Below are 19,558 nucleotides of genomic sequence, written 5' to 3'. Positions count from 1 at the left end.
TTCAACAGTTTTCTGATTATTTTAGTGTTATACTGCACCAGAGCCGCTAAACTATCCGTTCACTGACGCATCTAGGACGCGTTACCTCGAGACTCACGCTTGCTGTGTAGACGGTGTCATCTGTTAATATGGGTGCCGAATCGAAAACGCGCCGCTCTCGGAGAACATTTGAACCCAAAGTAATGTCTAATGTTTGCACTAAATTCAGACTTAAAGTTGTCAAGGAGACCTGTATGGCACTCAATGCCTAACACTCAAATCACAATGATGGTGACAACCATCAAACACGTCTTTTGAGTTTACCAAGATTGAAGTATGAAACAGCGCCACCGCGTGGACCTACTAAGTAGTGAAAATTGGGCAAGCCAAATTGGTAGAAAAAGGGGATAAAAAAAGGAAGACAGCAACATTGTAATTTGCATAATTTATTCATGCTGCAGTTTATGATGGGAATCCCAAATACGCCAGCGTGATGTGCTTGGTTCTCTTGACTTGCATATTTTTTTGTGATAAGTTCAATAACAACAAGTTCAGGCAACAAAAACGTAGATAATTGAGATTCCAGGGCAGTTATTCTAACTATACATTTTAAGTACTGATAAAAAAAATTAAAAAAAAATTGTGGAGACTGGGGCTAGTTGTCACATGGGTTTTATACCAGTAACTGTAAGGTTTTGAGTCAAACCAGCAATCAGACAAAAGCTTGTTTGCTCTAGAAGTGGGTTTGTTTGTTGGTTTCAAACACAGTTCAGAACTGTTTTACATGTTTAACTGTAGGCCTGTCCTCCAAACTAAAATTACAATATCATTATATCTTCATAATAGCTCTTGGGTTAACAGCTGAACTCATAAAAGCCATGCTGGCATATATTCAGGCAATCTTAAACTGGAATTAAAGTGGTGTAAAACTGAAAGGTTGAACCAGTGAGATCAGGACATGGGTGTTTTTCATAAATATGAGGTCGGGGCAAGTTGTCATATTGTTTATATAGTATGTTGTAATTAGAGTTGCCACTTTTGAAGTTTTAAAATAAACGACACATGGCCCCTAACCACATCCTCCACAGTTTAGCAATAAATGTAATATGCGTTATTAATACAAATTGTATATCCTTTCTTATATGCTTAAAATGAGAACTTTCCAGACCCATGACTCATAAAAATAATAAACAGAATTTATTTGTTAAAAATATATTTATTTTGATATCTTATTTATGTATACATTTTGGATGGTTTATACCTACATATTTTTTAATTTATTTATAATTTGTATTTATTTTTTTTATTTTTTTTCCTCACCTGCACTTGTCGTTATGATTGTATTCATACATTGTTTGATATATATATATATATATATATTTAAAAAACAAAAATGTTTTTACCACCATTTGTGGACTTTTCAGACGGTCCCTTGCCCACCGTATCCAACATTAAGGTTAAATTGACGATCTGGAACTATTTCATCTTTACGCATCTGACCAGCTTAAATACAGGCCAAATCATTTTATCTTTAAATACGGGACGATCCCATATTTTTCGGGACGGGTGGTAACCTCAGTTGTAATGTTACGATGTTAACCATTAAACACATTAAAAGAGTTAGTTGTATTAGTTCGTAGGCCTATCTGTTGTACACAACTAATTATTTATTTACCATTTTCAGTTTTTACTTTCATAATTGTTCTCCTCTTTAAATCTAGCTGAAAAGCCTATCCCAACGTCACAACTTACCCCATATAGGTTGACAACATGAACTGTATCATTTTGTCCTGGGAAGTTATGGTGGAAATATTAACTAACTTTTTGAAACCGAGACTTTCAGGTATATGCAAAATAGACTAACTTAAAAAAAAAAATGTTCACTGGAGTCCTCGTGAGAATGAAGAGTGGGTTAAATGAAGTATTCATGCGGGGTTACTTTCACATTATAATGAGTGTAGTCTCAAGTGTTGCGCAGAGGTGAGCGCGTGTGCCTGTCTGATAACACAATCTACGTGCTCGAGCCTCTCTCGCTGCCCTTTCGTGACAGCGACCTGTGTATGCGTGCACAACACCCGCGCCCAAATTACGTATATAGAGATGCTTATAAGCATTGGTGATGTCAGCTTCATGGTCCAGTTTAAATGCCAAAGTAAAGTGACAGCTTCATTGGACTCAGATATCCGATATGGGGAGTCTCTCGACACAAACACCCACCGTGAATGAACAGAACGCGGCGCTGCGCGCGGATCGGAAGCTTTCGGTGGAGGTGCGAACTGCTAAAAAAGACGTTCACCACAGGTGAGAACAGGTAGATAGCAACAGAGGTTAAATACCAACAGGTTGGCCCACTTAAACGAGCAATTTATGAACCGCCCGCGTTATCATTTGTCTCCCTTTTGAATTATTTAATTGTATTATTTTTCTAATTTTCGACACCACGTAAAGTCCTGCTTTTCTCTTTTTTTCATTGTTTCATAACGCTTTATTATTGTTACTATTATTGATGTTGTTGGTCTAATAGCTTATTCCTCACAGGACTTGTCATGTATCATGCTCACACTTGGACATTATCATTGATATCGACACTTCATGTCGTGGTGATAACTAATTTCTTATAGATTCACTGAAAGACCAATAAATAGTGCACAAAATAAATAGTACACAAAATAGTAGTTGTAATAACAGTTTACTTCTTGAAAGTGTAATTATGCTCTTGGACACATAGATACTTGCACATGCAACGTTGAGGAAAATATATAATAAAATATTGGACTATAAAATACTCCACATAATAATAGCAATCTAAAAGCTTAATAACTTTTACCAAACAAACAGAGCATATCATTAAACAACTACATAAAGTACATCTTAATGGGTAGACAACAGGTTAAACCTATTTCTGTTTTCTTTGGAAACTGTTTGGTTAGTTTATTCAGTGCATTTGTTTGCTTAAAGTCTTGCCTATCTATTTAAGCATAAAAGCACCATAATCTTTATTGTCGCAATTTTCTTCTCTTTAGTTATTCATATACTCATGACACCCCACACACACACACACACACACACACCTCTTTGTCAGTTCACAATAATTAGACCTATAACAAAAAGACTTTGGTAAGTCTTTACAATAATGTTGCATTTGTTAATATTAGTTAAAATTAATTAATGATGAACAATACTTTTTGCATTTATTGATCTTGGTTAATGTTTTTATTTTATTTACTTATTTTTTTATCCCATTTTCTAAAAATTTTGAAAGCCAAATTCCCACTACTTAGTAGGTCCTCATGGTGGCATGTTTACTGACCTCAATCCGTGTGGTTGAGGACAAGTCCCGTTGCCTCCGCTGCTGAGACCGTCAATCTGCGAATCTTATCACGTGACTCATTGTGCATGACACCCCGGAGACTCGCAGCATGTGGAGACTCATGCTACTCTCCGCGATTCATGCGCAACTTTCCACACACCCCACTGAATGTAAAAACCACTAATTGCGACCAAAATGAGGTTACCTCATGTGACTCTACCCTCCGTAGTAGCCGGGCCAATTTGGTTGCTTAGGAGACCTGGCTGGAGTCCCTCAGCATGCCCTGTGATTCGAACTCGCAACTCCAGGGGTGGTAGTCAGCGTCAATAATCACTGAGCTACACAGGTCCCGATCTTGGTTCATGTTAATTTCAACATATACATCTTATGATTTAAAAATGTTATTGGTATGTGTTATTATTGGTCAATGTGAACTAACAATGAACAATTGTATTATTATTAACTACCATTAACAAAGATTAATACATGCTGTAAAAAATAAATGGTTAATTGTTGTTCATTATACCTAATGAATTATGTTAATGTTTGGAAACTTATTGTAAAATGTTACAGAGACTTTTATAGGAATCCCATACAGTTGGTTCTCAGCAGTGTGAGACAGAGGAAGCTTTTAGTGGTAAAATTGCTTTTTAAATACAGTTAATCATTAAGACTAACATCATATTTGTGTAAACCTGCAGGGTGAATGAGAAATTATTGGCTGTTGTGTAAATGTTTAAATTTTTACTGGATATTGGTAAACCTGCATATTATTTTGCAACATTTAAAAAATCTATTTATTTATTTTACCTACTTTAAAGGAGGTGCATTTTCAGCTATTTTTAGATTGCTTAGTCATTGCCGTTTCATTCCAGTCATGATAATGAGACTGGTTTACATTGAGATATTGTCAAAAAAAAGTGTCGGCCAATAAGTCTTTTTAACTTTACTGAACATCTCTGCACTTTTTAAATGCACTTTACCTCACACCAGCTGGATTGACATCAAATGTGTGAGACCTGGTAAAAACAGAATAAAAATGTGTGCTGACTTGATACATAAGACACTGTGATAAGCTTTGCACACACACACACACACACACACACACATATATATATTATACTCTATATTCAAACGGATAAAGCAATCAGTGAATTGAAAGAAATAGATCACCCAATAATGAAATATCTGTCTTTGTTGAATTTTAGGAATACAATATATTTTTATCATCCGGTTTAGGTGCATCTCAATGACAGCTGTATTGACAGTGCACAGTTCACCCAAAACCCCATAAGTCATTTCTTTATGTTTTCTGTCCATATTCTGATTATTAAATGTAACTTATCAGATACAAATATTATTTTCCTATGTTTTCTTTAGGGTATTTGTGAATCGTAGTTTGACACTCGAAAACATCAAGTGCTATGGCTTTGACATGGATTACACTTTGGCAGGTGAGTGCATTTTATTGTGCCTTTGGGAGAAGTTGTCAGACTATTTGTGAAGTGCCAGGTTCACCGCAACTGTCTTGTTTCGACAGTGTACAAATCTCCAGAGTATGAGAGTATGGGCTTTGAGCTGCTCCGGGACAGACTTGTTTCAATTGGCTACCCACATGAGCTACTGGGATATGCATACGACCCCACCTTCCCAACACGGTAAGTGTTACTCTGTGTTAATGGATCTGGATTAGGGTATATTGGGTGTGTGACCTCATGATGAAGGCTTTTGTTGACTGTAGATGGGTGGGGGAGGGGATACAAAAGAGATGCAGAACATTGAATGCGTGTACATGCACAAGACAATTCAGATTAAAATCGGAATATGGTCATATTGTCATTATGTATGCATCATGTGAACATATTAGCCCGGTTGTCCAACTAAGACAATAATCTGGTTTCTTGAAATCCAAATAAGACTTAATATATGTATTAATCAGAATATTTGGTCATGTTAATGCCTTATTCAGAATATTCACTGTGACTGAATATATTTTAAAGTAAATATGGGTGCTATGTGATATTCATTTCAGAAAAATGGTTTACATGCTTCACAGCTTTTGGAAAATCCCTGTACACACTGTTATCAACATTTTCTGAATAAACTAAAACATTTAACATTGAATTCGTTTTTTAATTTAATTTCTTGTCAAATCAACATGAAATGTTTTACTTCCACAAATGAATGTTTTTCAAAGGAAAATTTTGAAATTCAACAAAAGTTAATTTAGGGTGGGTCTTGGGTTTATCTTATGGGATTTGATTGGATCGCAAGAACTGGGTGTAACACACCAGAATTTAGCCAGATGTTTGTAGGGGAGGGGTTGATAAAATAAGAGGATTTGTTTTTACTATTTAGAATAACATGCACCAATTAATCATGAATTAAGAAAGTAAACCAGGTAAACGTTTTATGTTTCAGCTTACCTTCTTGTTTTATAGCACTCATAGTTACTTTTGTTAAACATGCGCAGATATAAATGCACAGTGAAAATTCCGAAGGTGTTTATTTGATACAGGCAATTAACAGCTGTATTTGTATCTCTGGAAACGGGAATGTTTGTTCAATTGGGTTTTGACAATCAGGTTAATGTGTTGTTGTTTTTTACATGTTTAATTTTTTTTTCTTCATTACATAATAAGAGAGGGCTGATATTAATCCAAATGTTTGTGTGCATATAAAAGCAGTCCATGAGATTTATTTAATTTCTCTGGTATAAACTTAGTATTTCAAGTATAAGCTGATGCATGATCAGGTTTTTAATTGGCTGAAAATTAAGAAATCAGTCTGTTTGTCTATTAAAAACCTGTGCATGGATGATAGAAATTGTAGGTAACCACACAAATAGAAATATCTGGATATTACACATGAGTCTCATAAAAGCAGAGGGTCACTAGAGGTCATTAATAAAACGGGCTGACTACCAAATGCTGGCAATTAAATTTACTTACTGTGAATGTGAATATAAATATGATAGAATTTTTGTTTTGAGAGCACTTGTTGTAAGAGGCCATACATTTCTCTTCAATACTTTCTAGAAGATCATTCCCTCACTCTCACTCTTTCAACATTCTGCCTCTTTCTGGTTTCCTCTACAGCGGCCTGGTGTACGACACCACGTATGGCAACCTGCTGAAAATAGACTCCAATGGGAACATCCTGGTGTGCACTCATGGCTTTGAGGACCTCAGAGGGTGAGATGATACATTGTGGTGCAGGTCAATGAGGTATTGAGTCAGAGTTTGCTCGCAAATGCCCCCTGAACCTTTTTCTGACAACAGGAGATTCGAACAAAGTAGAATGCTGCATGGGAAAAAGTTAATGGGGGTAAATTAAATCCAATAAACCAAATGTGAAGGACGGACAGAGTCAAGAGCTGTTAAAACTGATAAAGAGTAGGATCTGAGAGGACAGACAAACACAGTAGAGGAAAGCATTTTGAGTTCAAAAACAGAGGTTTAATGCACTTCACTTCAATTCAATATATAAATATTAAAGACCCCATGAAATGGCTTGACGAGCCTAGTTTTCATTTCTGTGTTGATGCATTTCCTATTGAAACTGGACAAACTGTTCACTCTGAATTCAGCGGTCGAAAGTTCTGCTGCTTAAATCTGTCTGTGCTTACCAAAATTCGAATCACTGCCCTCAGTGGCCAAAGTTGGAATTGTTGTTGAATGTATGGGCATGTGTGAACTCCAGTTTCTGGTTGAGTGGTGCCAAAAGTGAGATGTATTTTTAGTTGTAAATGGTGCAATACAGTAAACAGTAATTCATATTTAATTTACCTTACACCCTAATCCAAACCCCAAACATTTTATGAGAACACGATTACTTCCTGGTTGCTGTGGGTCCAGATCCCACATCTCTGAGGTTGATCTGTAGCGCAAGAGGAAAAGGTTAACGTGTTTAAAATGATGCATAAGTGTCTATTGTCACAATAGAGTGCAACGGTCTGTTTCTGAAAGTAAAAAATGAATTTTCCTGCAAAATTTGCCTCAGAGCAACCGCCCACTACCATGACCAATGTAAGTGACATAATCGAGTCAGTCTCCCTTTACCCTTAGTCTACTTATCGGAATATTTTACAATTAATGTAAAAAAATATTGTTTCTATAGTTACAATAGTTTAATATATTAACATAGTTCTTTATTCATTTAAATCATTCGCAATGCTTCATGGGATTGTAGTTCGTACCCTCATGAAAGATGCTAAGTACACAGTCTTGTACCTTTTGTCTTTTTGTTCAATTTTCAAATACTATTTTCTCTCAAAACAAAATTAGTGATGTTGTGATTCACCTCAGAGTAGGTTGGTTTGGATCATAGTGCTCTTTTATGGAGGATTTTATGAAAAGCCTGTTGAAAAAACTAACTGGAAAAATTCTTCCAGAACCCAGACACTGAATAAGAGGGCAAGGCACAGTTGGGTTTGATAATGGGGTCCATGAACGTTTGGAAGCAACATGCCAATTTAACGTGTGATCTTGTTGAACAGAAAGACATATTTACAGGAAGAACAAAGAATTTCATGGGGTCTTTATTTCTGAGGGTTAAGCGCCTCCTTTCATATTTAAGTGTTTCAAGCCCTATTTGTTTACTATTCATGGAAATGTTCTTGTGTGAGACCTAACTACTCTATTTAGGTCAAACACAGATGATGTAATCAACTCACAAATAGTGTATTTACATCCTTTCACCTGGTGTAGAAAGGAGTTTGACAGTGATTTGTGGAGTGTAGATTTGGTTTATGGGTTTCTTGGTTTCCTGTTATGGTTTTCATTAGACAGATAAAAGAGGATGAGGATTAGAAGAGGCGAACTGGCCCATTGACCTCTGGCTTATACAAAGATATTTCAGGTTCTGGGTACTTTTATAGTATCCTTTAGTATTCCACTTCAAAAGGTCTGGACCGAGGCCTGGCTCTCCTTAAAACATGCAGCCAGATTTAAGTGTATGCATGACTGTAGCTAGTGGGGTGAAAGGTGGTAATGATTCTAGAGGCCTACAGGTCCAGAAGGGCCCACAAAAAATTCTAAACTTTTTTAATAGGAAAGGGGCCCAGAGCAATATACAGTCAGGGGACACAGAATGCCTTGCTATGGCCCTGTGTGCAGGATTTACATTTGCACATATTTATAGAATAAAGGTTAGGAATAAGGCACAGTGGTTATATCTGTATCACCTCAGTACCCTGCTGAAAAGACATCTTAAACCAGGTGGTTCCTGGTCTTAGCTAGTTTAAGCTGGTCTAACTTGTCTCCCAGCATGACTAGAAGAGCCCAAAAACCATGAAAACAGACCACCCTTACCACTTCAGGTGACTCTTATCTAGATCTACAACAGGATTGACACCCTAAGTTTGTATCCTTGTATCCTAACACATGAGACAGCATAATAAAGGAGGTTTCATCAGGCGGCATCCCAGCATGGGGTTATGTAAGCAATGTTTTATTTAGCAAGAGATCAGTTTGTTAAGAACAGTAGTACTGGGTGGTGATGAGACATATGATCTTGGTAGACCGTAGTCTGTTATTATTCCTTCACAAGCGTATATGTAACTTAATGGTCTTGTTACTGGTATGCAAATTCATATGGTGTATATGTGTCGTGTGCAGCATACATTTGTGTAATTGTACTTGTCTATCTGTTTGTATTCTCATCAAGATTTGTCTGTTTTCAGTGATCAGATAGATGGGTTTTATCCAAACAAGTTCATTCAGAGGGATGATACTGAACGCTTCTACATCCTCAATACACTCTTCAACCTAACAGGTACAATGACAGTAGCACATTTCATCAAATTGTAATAAATTACTTTATAACAGTTTGTCAATAAGAGCACTAATGAACTTACTCGAAATCAATGGGCATCGGGGGACAGCCTACATGCACAGCTGTCAGTCAAGTTAAAAGGGATGAAAATCCCAAAAATGAAAATCCTGTTATAATTGACTATGTTGTTATGTTGTGTTAAACCTGTATGACGTTCTTTATGCCTTGCATGGTCTCTTTCCTGTTCATAGAGACATATCTTTATGCATGCCTCGTTGACTTCTTCACCAAAAGCACCAGATACAAAAAGTGAGTGAATTATTCCTTAACAATCCTTTATTGTCACAGTTATTACACAGTTATTACTTAAAACTATGATAATAAAAGTAGGGACCAAAGTGACAGAGAGATTTGCATGGACAAGCACCATAATTGTTTTGTACCTTGCTGGAAAAATATTTTACTGCCACACTGGTTGAGCATGTGACAAGAAACTTTGAGATCATCAGATTTCTAAAATGTGTATTTCTCTCTATTTTTCCTCGATTTAGCCATCAGAAAGGGTTCAAACACGGTGACTTGTTTATGTCATACAGGAGCATGTTTCAGGATGTGCGGGACGCCATGGATTACCTTCATGATACTGTAAGCTAAAAAACACTAAAATGTTCTCTAACATTTGTACGCTGATGTGGTCATATTATGTTATTACTAGCATACAGAATACTAAAAATGGGGGGTTATGTGTTTGTGTTCGCTCTACGTTCTCGACTTTCTATAGCTTATAATTATTTTCAATTCCACAACTTACACCCGCTGTCCATAGATGAGGCCACACATTTTTAGGTAAACTATTTGCTCTTAAATTGTTTTTATTTGTTTTGCATGTTTATTAAATGCTACTAGTTACAAATCAAAAAATGAAACGGGAAATGCATGCAGCAGTCGCAATCGGGTCTTAATAAAATTGAATTGAGCAAAACTGTCCTCCCTAACCTAAACCTTAAATCTAAACCTAACCGATAGTGTCATAAAAAGCAAATGTGAGATGACTAATGGAATTGCTGGAACAACCACGTCATTTTGTGGTGCTTCTATGACTCTTTCGGCTCACGTGTCGAATCAAGACTTGTTCCCTGTCCTTTGCATCGCAAATGCAATGCTCTATCAGTTGAGCTACCGCACAATTACATTGCGTCTGAACAACCTAATAAATGCATACTGTAGTTATAAATGGTTATGTAATGCAAACTTTAAAATGTATTGCTTTACAAGTCATGCACTTGTTAAAAGTGTTTGATATCATAAGATAGCATAGTGTGAGGAACAGAGTGAAAAGTGTTTATGAATGGATAATCTCCCATTTTACTTGTGATTTGTGTGAAATGGACTAAAAGCCATTGCCGTTGTTCATTACACCAGGAAGGTGTAATTATGGAGGTCGCTAATAATTAAGCATTTTAACATAAGACTGCAACATAAAATGTGAAAAAAATACACTCACCTAAAGGATATTAGGAGCACCATACTAATACTGTGTTTGACCCCCTTTTGCCTTCAGAACTGCCTTAATTCTACGTGGCATTGATTCAACAAGGTGCTGAAAGCATTCTTTAGAAATGTTGGCCCATACTGATAGGATAGCATCTTGCAGTTGATGGAGATTTGTGGGATGCACATCCAGGACTCGAAGCTCCTGTTCCACCACATCCCAAAGATGCTCTATTGGGTTGAGATCTGGTGACTGTGGGGGCCATTTTAGTACAGTGAAGTCATTGTCATGTTCAAGAAACCAATTTGAAATGATTCGAGCTTTGTGACATGGTGCATTATCCTGCTGGAAGTAGCCATCAGAGGATGGGTACATGGTGGCCATAAAGGGATGGACATGGTCAGAAACAATGCTCAGGTAGGCCGTGGCATTTAAACGATGCCCAATTGGCACTAAGGGGCCTAAAGTGTGCCAAGAAAACATCCCCCACACCATTACACCACCACCACCAGCCTGCACAGTGGTAACAAGGCATGATGGATCCATGTTCTCATTCTGTTTACGCCAAATTCTGACTCTACCATCTGAATGTCTCAACAGAAATCGAGACTCATCAGACCAGGCAACATTTTTCCAGTCTTCAACTGTCCAATTTTGGTGAGCTCTTGCAAATTGTAGCCTCTTTTTCCTATTTGTAGTGGAGATGAGTGGTACCCGGTGGGGTCTTCTGCTGTTGTAGCCCATCCGCCTCAAGGTTGTGCGTGTTGTGGCTTCACAAATGCTTTGCTGCATACCTCGGTTGTAACGAGTGGTTATTTCAGGCAAAGTTGCTCTTCTATCAGCTTGAATCAGTCGGCCGATTCTCCTCCATTCTTTGTAAACCCTAGAAATGGTTGTGCGTGAAAGTCCCAGTAACTGAGCAGATTGTAAAATACTCAGACCGGCCCGTCTGGCACCAACAACTATGCCACGCTCAAAATTGCTTAAATCACCTTTCTTTCCCATTCTGACATTCAGTTTGGAGTTCAGGAGATTGTCTTGACCAGGAACACACCCCTAAATGCATTGAAGCAACTGCCATGTGATTGGTTGATTAGATAATTGCATTAATGAGAAATTGAACAGGTGTTCCTAATAATCCTTTAGGTGAGTGTGTATATATATATTAAGAGTACGAATACAATGGTCAGTGTGTTATTTTCCCCTTAGGGCACTTTGAAAGAGAGAACGTTGAAGAACCTGGACAAGTATGTGATTAAAGATGTAAGTATATCTCAAAACAGTAAAAGGTATGCTAATTATCATTCATTTAATTTAATAATTATATTTTGGCACACCTGTGCCCATAGAATCCATGCATTCTTACTAGGGATGCACAATATATCGGCAACCATATCGGTATTGGCTGTTAAATGTGAAATTTAAAGTTATTGATTATTAGTCCGATAAGAACATTTGGCCGATATATTAAAGCGAATAAATTATGGCTTTTTTTAGGCACGTGTTACTTGCCATGTTGGTTTTGATTGGCTTTGCTTTAGAGGATCATACTGGATCGGAGTAAACACTCCAATATACAGTATTTATTTGTCATAATGCATTTTGTTTCTTTTTTCCATTTTTGTATGTTAAAGAATATTGTGTTTACAGTGAGTTTGAGACTTGTTTGCATTCATTAGTTTAGTCTTTTCTCTGGTTTAAATCAAGTGCAATCCTTTTTTTTTATTTTTATTAAAGGCCATAGGAATGTAAAGTTTATTTAACTGTTTCAAAGTAGGCAACATTTGGTAAATGATTTCTACAGTTTTAGGTGTTTCTTGCAGGTTTCTTGTTTTCTGCAATTGAAGTTGTTATATAATAAAAACAATAATCCACTTTACATGAATGATTTCATTAGAAGTGCTCCGGATGTGGCTTTATAAATTGACACCAAATGTAGATTTATATCCAGATATAGAATTATCTGCAAATGTATCGTTATCGGCCTCCAAATACACTTAATTATCAGTTATCGGCCAAAATGGCCATATTATCCCTAATTCTTGCTATTCCTGATGCATTTATACACAAACAGACAAACGTATCTTTTGGTTTCGGTTTAGCCCAGACTCCCTGTGTTACTGAGCCGCATCAAAGAAGTCGCCAAAGTTTTCCTGGCCACCAACAGCGACTTCAATTACACAGAGGTAAAGAGAACGCCAGCCCCATAGAAATAAACGTAAACAGGCATGGACAGGCTCCCATTCATTTAAATGTTTATAATCACCCTTTTCTCAATCTTTTCTCCAATTAGGGTATAATGAAATACTTATTAGATTCCCCACCTGGTTCAAAGGTGAGTAGCCTGAATTTGTTTTATCTTTGTTACTTTCACAACTGTAGGCTTCTGACATTAAATAATTTATTTCTGCAGTATTTTTGAGTCTTATAAAACCCCTTTTTGACTATTCTTGGTCTAAACCACAAAAAAAAAAAAATAAATAAATAAATAAATATATATATATATATATATATATATATATATATATATATATATATATAATATTATTATTATTTTAATAATTAATTATAAAGGTTCAAGATAACACATTGTACTTTTTATATCTAGAACCCCAAAAAATCGTGGTGTTCTTACTTTGATCTGGTGGTGGTGGACACAAAGAAGCCCTTGTTCTTTGCAGGGGGGACAGTGTTGCGGCAGGTAGACACGGTGAGTTTGTGTTTAGTTATTTACTGTGTCCATAAATATAGTTATAGATAATACCATAAAGATTTTTATTTTAGATAGGCTTATATGTATCTTTAAATTATATATATATGCCTTGAAAAGATAAAATGATTACAGTTTTAGTCGTTATTAGGCAAGAATAAAAAACATTTATTGATAACTTTGAAGTAAAAGCTATTTTACAGTTACTCAAGAATAATGAGAATATTAAATGGAAGAAAATGTTGGGGTCATAGTTTACCCCAAAAGAAAAAACTATATATATTTAGCATAAAGAAAATCCATTCTGACCTAATTATATCATTATATATTATATAAATTATATACTACAGTATCTTAAATTGTAAAGTATTTATGCTCCTATATATTCAGCAAAATTCATTAAATAAAAAAGAAAAAACAGAAACGTTCTCTCACTTTTAACTGCTTTTATTTTCAGCAAACTTAACGTGTAAATATTTGTATGAACACAAAAACATTCAACAACTAAGACATAAACTGAACAAGTTTCACAGACATGTGACTAACAGAAATTGAATAATGTGAACAAAGGGGGGTCACAATCAAAAGTAACAGTCAGTATCTGGTGTGGCCACCAGCTGCATGAAGTACTGCAGTGCATCTCCTCCTCATGGACTGCACCAGATTTGCCAGTTCTTGCTGTGAGATGGAACCCGACACTTCCACCAAGACACTTGCAAGTTCCCGGACATTTCTGGGGGAATGGCCCTAGCCCTCATACAACAGTTCCCAGATGTGATTGATTGAGATTGAGATCCGGACTCTTCACTGGCCATGGCAGAACACTGACATTCCTGTCTTGCAGGAAATCACACAGAGAACGAGCAGTATTGCTGGTGGCATTGTCATGCTGGAGGGTCAGGATGAGTCTGCAGGAAGGGCACCACATGAGGGAAGAGGATGTCTTCCCTGTAACACACAGCGTTGAGATTGCCTGCAGTGACAGCAAGCTCAGTCCGATGATGCTGTGACACACCGCCCAGACCATGACAGACCATCCACCTCCCAAATCAATCTCGCTCCAGAGTACAGGCCTTGGTGTAACACTCATCCCTTTAACGATAAACGTGAGTCCGACCATCACCCCTGGTGAGACAAAACCATGACTCGTCAGTGAAGAGCACTTTTTGTCAGTCCTGTCTGGTCCAGCAAAGGTGGGTTTGTGCCCATAGGCGACGTTGTTGCTGGTGATGTCTGGTAAGGACCTGCCTTACAACAGGACTACAAGCCCTCAGTCCAGCCTCTCTCAGCCTATTGCGGACAGTTTGACCACTGATGGAGGGATTGTGTGTTCCTGGTGTAACTCGAGCAGTTGTTATTGCCATCCTGTAGCTGTCCCATAGGTGTGATATTTGGATGTACCGATCCTGTTACACGTGGTCTGCCACTGCGAGGACAATCAGCTGTTCTTCCTGTAGCACTGTCTAAGGCATCTTGCAGTACGGACATTGCAATTTATTGCCTTGGCCACATCTGCAGTCCTCAAGCCTCCATGCAGCATGATAACGCAGATGAGCAGGCACCCTGGGCATCTTTCTTTTGTAGTTTTTCCTCAGAGTCAGTACAAAAGTTTCTTTAGTGTCTTAAGTTTTTATAACTGTGACCTTAATTGCCTACCGTCTGTAAGCTGTTAGTGTCTTAACGACCGTTCCACAGGTGCATGTTCATAAATTGTTTATGGTAAAATAGTGTCCTGAAAAAGGGACGCTTCTTTTTTTGCGGAGTTATTTACACATATATACACACACACACACACACAAATATACAGAAAAAATTATTGTTTCCAGAGTAGACATGATAATTTTTATTACTGTAATTCAATAATGAGTATCTGAGATTTATCATTGACAATAATGAAAAATAAATACAAAGTTTTGCATTACAGTAATAGGACTTGGGCGGCAATGTCATCATAAAAAAAATGTCACAGTGCAAAGAAACTTTTGGACCTAAATAGACTTTATGCAAAATGTAATTTATTTATTTTCTGCTGGGGTGACATAAGACCTGGTTCTTGACTGTGAAATTAACGCAAACAAACATATAATAATAAATGATTCAAAATTAAAGTTAACACTTTTGGTTATTAAATCTCAGATTAATTATAAATCACATTGACGTAAATGGATTATCAGGATATGTCTTTTCTGATATTGCATTGTATTTAAACCATGTCATACCTCTGATGTAGGACACTGGCAAGCTGCGTATTGGAACATACACGGGATTCCTGCAGCACGGGACAGTGTATTCTGGAGGTAAAGAATTTCACTTTAACAGGAAAGTTGTTGATATGAGTTTGAAGGCAGTCATTTTGCTTAAATCAGTTATCCTCATTCAACCCCTCTCTTAGGGTCTTCTGACATTGTGTGTGATTTGCTGGATGTTAGGGGGAAAGACATCCTCTATGTTGGGGATCATATCTTTGGAGACATTCTCAAGTCAAAGAAGCGGCAGGGCTGGAAGACGTTTTTGGTGGTTCCTGAGCTTGCTAAGGAGCTGCATGTGTGGGCAGACAAAACTGGTCTGTGATTATCTAATCATTTACAATATTTAACTGAAATACAATTCAAATACAAAAAAGAAAAATACAATACAATTATTTACAAACCAAAATCAGGTTGTTCCATGGCTTTCCAATAAGTCTTGCACATTTGACATTTGTGGGGCTGAAATAGTGTCATCTGGTCTCTTTGTACAGGTATGTTTGAGGAGTTGAGACATCTTGACATCTTCCTTGCAGAATTGTATCAGTAAGTATGAATGTGTCTCACATCATGTTAAATGACATTGGCCAGTGTCAGTGAGCAACTCCAGGTGGCAATAAATGACATGGCCGCTAGATGGCTACAGAGCGCTTAATCTACACTTTTACTTGCACAGCTCTGCGCAGACCCCTTCACATCTATTCTTTTGAATTAAAGCTCATTAGAATTGCTATATTTTGGCATTTGTAGATACAAAAGACATAATTTAAGCCCTTTATTTGGTCCTTTTTGTCAGACTTTGGGGACATTTTTGTGGGAAACTAAGCATGATGCACACACAAACATTTCGACTTAATCTAACCTCTCACTTTGTCCCATCAGGCATTTGGACAGTGAAAGTCGAGAGTGCCCAGATATCAGTGCCATTCAGAGCAGGATTAAGGTAAGTTCACTAGATCTTCTCAGTTCACTCTTTGACTCACAATAGACAATGGCTTGACAATGTTAATGCTGTTAATAAATGTTTTTTTTTATTCATGTTATAGATGGTGACATATGGCATGGACTTGTGCTATGGGAAAATGGGCAGCCTTTTACGCTGTGGTTCCACAAAAACTCTCTTCGCCAGTCAGCTATTGCGCTATGCAGATATTTACGCAACCTCCTGCCTCAACCTCTTAAACTACCCCTTCAGCTATCTCTTCAGAGCCCCACTCGTTCTGGTAAGGTTTCTGATGGTTTCTTTATAAATATAATAAGAGTGAAATTTGAAGGCTTTTGAATTTATTTCAGATTAAGAAGAAATATATACAGTGGCCACAATAAAACATTATGAACATCATTGTTTTAAATGTCAAAAAAAAAGTTATTTTACAAGCAAAACATTTTACAAAACATGTTTGTTGGTTTTCCAATTATAGATAAAATTAGATATATTGTACAAAATGTAAGAAAAGAAAAGTATTTGGTACTTTCTGGTTGTCAAACATTAGTAGAACATATTCACAGTAAAATAATGAACATCTGTGGTTCTGTAAAAACGTAAAGTTAAGTGTTCATGCGGTCTTAAAATGAAGTTGTATCAACTTAAGAGGAAAAAGTGTTTTAAATGAGCTTAATGTCTTTTAAGTCGGCTTTAATTTCTTAGCTCAATTAACTTCATTCTAAGTCATTTCAAACTAAATATAGAATTTAGTTTGAATTGACTTTTTTGCATTCCGCTGTGCATGCTGGGAATCTGAATATCGTCACCTTCCTAAAATAATTGCCTAAGTCATTTTTTCACTTTTCTCAGAAAACACAAAACACTGAACCAATAATTGAATATATGATATTTATTGATAATGTCACTCAAAAAGGTTATGGCATAAGATGACTACTGACATACTAATAACAATGCATGTCAATTATGTAACGTAACGGGAATAAATGACTTAGGCAGATTTTTGAACATGCCTTTGTTACTTAGGCAATTTTAAATTGACAACTCTGTCAACAATAAAACACTAACAAACAAACTAAACATCATTCTGAGGAGGCATGAGTAGCTTTTCCATCTTCTTGATGCACCTGCCATCTTAAAAAACTTGTAAAATTGTCTCATTGCCTTTTGACTTAGGCAAAATAAAACGGCCTAAGTCACACACTTGACATAGGCCATTATACTATAGGGGTAGAATTGCATGATCTGTTCAACTGAGGATGTGGGCGATTTTACCAAAGGTGGCCAGCATCATGAGGAGATGACTTATGCAAAAAAATCATTTTTGTCAAAAAATGACTTAGGCAATTATTTTAGGAAGGTGACGATATGCGAGTGTGATCCGCATAGTTCTCTTGACTGAATAAATAAACAATATTAGCCCATTTTTAAGATTTATGCATTGCAAATTCCATCAAATATAATTGTGTAGTTTAACTACGTTTAAAAAAAAACCTTATAAATTTATTTTAATTTTATTAAAGATTAAATTTGATGGAATTTTGTGATGTAATTTAAATATGTAAATCTTTTATTTCTTTTTTGAGTGTAGTTTTTCAATAACTACGTTCAGTAGAAGTTCAGCCAACAAAAACTTGGATAATTGAGTTCTCAACAAGACCAATCCAGTGTAGTTATTTTAAATCAACATTTTATATTATGATAATAAAGAAAAAATGTCAAATATTTTTTCATGTGTGCTAGGACAGAACAGACTTCATACAGCTATTAAAATCACCTTGGGACCAGTTGGTTGAAATGTAATTGAATAAACAGCGAAAGACACTTGATTTGACATTTTTTATCTAATGCAATTGACATTCCTAAGTTTTGTAAGTGTGGTTTAAGTGTATTTTTCATATTCTTTCTGATGTCACGATTTCCAGTATGTAAGTGATGAATGAATATTAAATTTGACTGACTCCGGTGTTAATGCCAGTGTTGTGTTACTATCTTATATTTCTCAGATGCCTCATGAGGCCGCTGTTGAACCTCAAACACGGGAACAGACCCCATCAGAGCTCTCGAACTTTCACACACTCCAAACCACAGACCCCAAGGTTTAAATTGCACACATCTCATTTTTGTTTGTTTTTATCTCGGGTTTACATTTATTTAGCATTTTAGCACATTCCTATAATGCATTATACCAATAAATCATGATTTGCATTGATAATTTAAATGTTACAACAATATTTCCCTTAAAATAATTGCCTCTTGATTTTAATTGACTAAATATTTGTTTTGATTATAAAGTGATTTAAATCACTGACATCTTTACAGCGTTAATGCAAGTGTGACGATGGAAACTGTGGACAAGATGAGAAATGTGCCTGAAATAATCCTGTTGCCCAGAGAGAAATGGGTGAAGTTTTTGAATGTGTTTAACTTTTACAATATGCATCACTTGTGTAGTCAAGTTTGATTTGCAGTGTGTGATGTCACATTATTAAGAATTACAGCTATTTTTCAAATGTTTTTATTTGTATAGCAAGTATAAAACCTACATTTAGCCATTTTATAAGAAGTTTATATTGAATATATGATAGACACATCTGATATTTTGATATGATGGTATTTAGCATTTTGTCTGTCGCTCATGAAAGGAGGAAAACTGAGGAATTAGGTCACTGTTGATAAACAGTGACTGCATCCTATACAATAACACAGGGATGTACAGTTATGATAAAAGGTTGATTTTGAAACTGTTCATATATATTCTGCCTCTGAGAATGATTTGAAATGTAGCTTTACATTTTCTGTATGCATTCTTTATTTTTCATTAATTGAGATTAAAGTGCTTTATTTTAAACTAATTCTGTAATAAATAAAACAACTTATATATATATACACACACACACACACACACAGGTGGCCAAAGGTTTGGAATAATGTACAGATTTTGCTCTTATGGAAAGAAATTGGTATTTTTATTCACCAAAGTGGCATTCAACTGATCACAACGTAGTCAGGACATTAATAACATGAACAATTACTAAATTGAAATAAAAACTACTTCACGTGCAGCAATGACAGCTTTGCAGATCTTTGGCATTCTAGTTCA

General features: G+C 36.2%; 1 protein-coding gene across 1 annotated transcript; it reads left to right on the top strand.

The window, feature by feature from the left end:
* Nucleotides 1-2,117: 2,117 nt before the first annotated feature.
* Nucleotides 2,118-19,310, top strand: LOC127635686 (cytosolic purine 5'-nucleotidase-like). The gene is made up of 18 exons (XM_052115894.1): nt 2,118-2,280; nt 4,670-4,743; nt 4,830-4,947; nt 6,388-6,483; nt 8,973-9,064; nt 9,316-9,373; nt 9,616-9,709; nt 11,766-11,819; nt 12,659-12,742; nt 12,850-12,891; nt 13,165-13,266; nt 15,497-15,563; nt 15,659-15,829; nt 16,007-16,058; nt 16,395-16,455; nt 16,559-16,735; nt 18,462-18,554; nt 18,778-19,310. The coding sequence occupies exons 1-18, from the start codon at nt 2,168-2,170 to the stop codon at nt 18,781-18,783; spliced, it is 1,554 nt and encodes a 517-aa protein (XP_051971854.1). The 5' UTR covers nt 2,118-2,167; the 3' UTR covers nt 18,784-19,310.
* Nucleotides 19,311-19,558: the final 248 nt, after the last annotated feature.

This window comes from Xyrauchen texanus, chromosome 43, assembly GCF_025860055.1.
Source record: "Xyrauchen texanus isolate HMW12.3.18 chromosome 43, RBS_HiC_50CHRs, whole genome shotgun sequence".
In the NCBI taxonomy this organism is placed as follows: Eukaryota; Metazoa; Chordata; class Actinopteri; order Cypriniformes; family Catostomidae; genus Xyrauchen; species Xyrauchen texanus.
The sequence above is the reverse complement of the archived record's forward strand: the minus strand, read 5'-3'. Positions and strand labels throughout refer to the sequence as shown.

Bases quoted from the DNA above. Each gene is read 5' to 3' on its own strand.
- LOC127635686 (XM_052115894.1), top strand. From the start codon at position 2,168: ATGGGGAGTCTCTCGACACAAACACCCACCGTGAATGAACAGAACGCG. The intron at 12,892-13,164 runs GTGAGTAGCCTG...TTTTATATCTAG, and splicing joins ATTCCCCACCTGGTTCAAAG to AACCCCAAAAAATCGTGGTG. The intron at 13,267-15,496 runs GTGAGTTTGTGT...CCTCTGATGTAG, and splicing joins TGTTGCGGCAGGTAGACACG to GACACTGGCAAGCTGCGTAT.